General features: G+C 46.3%; 1 protein-coding gene across 1 annotated transcript; it reads left to right on the forward strand.

Moving 5' to 3' along the window:
• Positions 1-2,203, forward strand: LOC126581231 (protein-serine O-palmitoleoyltransferase porcupine). The gene has a single exon (XM_050244744.1). The coding sequence runs from the start codon at positions 348-350 to the stop codon at positions 1,845-1,847; it is 1,500 nt and encodes a 499-aa protein (XP_050100701.1). The 5' UTR covers positions 1-347; the 3' UTR covers positions 1,848-2,203.
• The last annotated feature ends 1,239 nt before the right edge of the window (positions 2,204-3,442 follow it).

Here is a 3,442-nt window from a genome sequence, read left to right on the forward strand (position 1 = left end):
TGCCGATTGACATCTTGCCGGTTTGTTTTGATTTTTCCAGATCCAAGTTTGCATGATTTACGCAGTGATTTGCTCTCGTTTTAATCGGCCCCAAATGACCGAACGTTTAGTGTGCGCAATAATCCGTACAGTATTAATGCGGGCCTGATACAAATCGGATAATTTACTACTCCATCCACCACCCATTTGTGGGCGGATGGGGACATTCATTTTTCGATACTCATCAAGTTAAGTTGAAGCTTGTTGGCAGATGTGTGGCCCCGAAGGTTGTATCGTGAAGTTGCACTAACCGGACGCACCGTAAATAGTGTGCCAGAGCTCGTGTGTCGGCTGCAGCTATTCCCGAGATGGATTACGATTACTACGATGACTACTACGAGGAGTACTACGACCAATCGGATGCACCGAGGCGGGCCTTCCAGCGTGAGATGAGTCTCGAGGAAACGATCGAGAGCTGCGTGTATCCGTCGTTTCAGTTCGCCCTGGAGTACACCCTTAGTTTTGTGGTGATAAATGCACTCTTCAGCGTGGCCGTACGGCTTATCAACCGTAAATTGCCGTCTCAGCGTTATCTGCACTGGCTGAGCTGCTTCTTCGGTGCCGTGCTCATGTATCGCGTGATGGACTATGGTTATTTTCATTTTCTGCAGCTAGCCATCTCCCTGTACCTGGTACAGTGGGCACTGAACCGCTGGGTTGGTGACACACGCAACCGCCACATCAAACCCTCCTTCGTGGTCACTTTCTGTGGGATAGTGAATCTGCTCCTCAGCGAGCTACTGGCGCCTTCGCCCGAATCCTGGAATAGAGTACGGGGCACACAGATGATACTGCTGATGAAGATTCTTTCGCTTTCGTTCGATATCGACGACAACGGTGCGACGAGGAATCATCTCAATCTGCTGGCTTACGCTGGCTACATCCTTTGTCCAGCCAACGTTATCCTCGGACCGTGGATCTCGTTCAGTGATTATCTTGCCATTTGGAACAGCACACCGGCGGAAACGAAAGGTGTGCGAGCTGCGTCCGTTGGTCGTCAGTTGGCGATCTATGTATTCAGAGTATTTACAAGCGCCCTCCTAGCGATCGGGTTCCTGCTAACGTCCAACTGTGCCATCGACTATTTGTTGGGTCCGGCCGGAAACAGCTGGAAGTGGATTCGAGCGTATAGCAGAGCTCTCTCCTTCCGCACCAGTCATTACTTCGTCGCCTATCTTTCACAATGCGCCATGATCGCAGCCACCATCGAACGAAACAAAGGATCAACGGATGACCCGCGTGGATCGTGGATGATACCCAGCACATCGATTTACCGTGTAACGTCTCCGATGGCCGTGGAGTTTCCCCGATCCATGGTGCAGATCGTAACGGCATGGAACATACCGATGCATCACTGGTTGAAGCGTTACATTTTTCGTTCAACCAAACGATCGCTTGGTACGGCAATGGCGATCGCCGTCACGTACCTTGTCTCTTCCCTTCTCCACGGTTTGCACTATCGTCTGTGGGTGACACTGCTCAGTATCGGCGCCTGGACCTATGTGGAGCATGAATTGCGGAAAAAGATCGCCAACATCTACTCGGCTTGCGTGCTTGTTGGACGATGTCCGACCCGCTGTACGGCCCATACACACCGGGCGGGGAGCCTCTTCAGCATCGTCATTAATGTGCTGTTCTTCTTGCTAAACGTCTTCAATCTTATCTACCTTGGATGCATCTTCGAACCAACGGAACGACTGCCTGAGGAGAGCAAGCGCGATCTCTCGATTTTCGCGCCCTGGGCCGAACTCCACTTTGTCTCGCACTGGGCACTTGCCTTTGCCTATCTGTTCTTCGTGATTATATGATCCATCACAATCATAGTCTAGTCAAGTACCTTTCTGCGCCTCTCTATGATAGTAAAGTAGTGATATCGATGCATGCCCAATCCTGCCCCGTGGGGATACCGCTATCCCATTTGTCTAATGCGCCATTGCGCGGTCAATTCAGTACGTCAATAAGTGATCGCGATAAGTCCAACTCCTGCAACGACAATGTGATACATACGTGTTGGAATACAGTGAATGGAAGCGTAACTTTTTAGAAAAAAAACGGTGATATAAGCAACAACCAGTATATTAGGGACTCTCAGAAACGCACATTTTCTTCCTCTGGCATCTGTCTTTTTGGCTAAATAAAAATAAGATGAAATTTTACAAAACTATTACCATTGCCATTCCGACAAACTTTGGCTTTTTTTATTTGATTTCCGAAAAATGAAACCGATCGCGGGAGTTTATTAATTACCAACATTTAGTTTTGAAATGAAACAGTGGAAAAATTAAGGATAATTGTCTATCGTGCTAAAAAAAAAAATAAAAGTAATAGTTGTTCTGACCATCTTTCTATTTTTTTCAAATGCTTAGATGGGTCTCATTATCGGCTCATCGTCTTATGCAATTTGAAGCATTTTTGTCCACGGATTATCTAAATTAGTTATTCGTACGTGCTACGTTTGACCGAAAGTCTCATTTGTTATTTTAAAGTAATAACCTTCTTCCGTTCGATCACCATCGATCGCCTACAACTGAGACTTCCTCATTATTTTTTGTAGTGAAAATAAAGTAAAGTTGGTTAAACCAAGAAAAGAAAAGAAAAAGTATGCACCAATGATCAGTGCACGGCATCTACAAAGCAAATTGTCGGTGCCGTTTCATGCCGTGCCTACTCGGCTGCAGCACAACTCAAAGTAAAAATCCGGCCATGCGGCGTGCCATAGAATATTTAAATCGTTTCATGTAAAAAGCTGACAGTTGATCGTTTTATTATGATGCTAACTTGCGGTTCGCGGACGAGTTCAGTTCCCCTCGGGTTGCTGGTATTATTAGCCACGCTCAACGGCGACATCCGGGCTTCACACCTCCGTCGCCGCCGCCGTCAGAACCGATCACGATACAACAAGAGATCTGCAGCACTGTGCGCAGCGTTGTCGAGTAAAAATATGTCCATTTTTTCCTCACCTTACTACGAAAGTATGATTTGTAGTGAGAGAACGGTCCTCGTGCAAACAACGAAACAACAGAGAACATCTGAAACGACTTTGACTTTTCCCAATGTTTCAGGGCCTTACATCCGCCAACCAGCATGGCACCTGATTGGTTGCGAGTGAAGGTAATTCTAGAAGCGGTTCTGCTGGTTCTAGGCAAAAACATATGAGTCCACTCTCTAAAATGTCGAAATGACTCAAACAATCAGCTGTATCGGTTAAGTCGAGGACATACGACATGCTTCATACTTCGATCTCCGTTATTATATCAAACCCAAAGCATCATAAGCCCATCGAATGCCTCGGAAAGAGATTAAAAAAAATAATATGGCAAATCATTTTTCGGGTAGCAAGTAAATGAAAATAAATACATTCGCAAGCCGGGCCACCTATTTTCGAGCCGAGGAAAAAAAAAAT

Source organism: Anopheles aquasalis, chromosome 2 (genome assembly GCF_943734665.1).
Source record: "Anopheles aquasalis chromosome 2, idAnoAquaMG_Q_19, whole genome shotgun sequence".
Classification (NCBI taxonomy): Eukaryota; Metazoa; Arthropoda; class Insecta; order Diptera; family Culicidae; genus Anopheles; species Anopheles aquasalis.

What these genes read in the sequence shown, in the direction of transcription:
- LOC126581231 (XM_050244744.1), top strand. Translation starts at nt 348, where the DNA reads ATGGATTACGATTACTACGATGACTACTACGAGGAGTACTACGACCAA.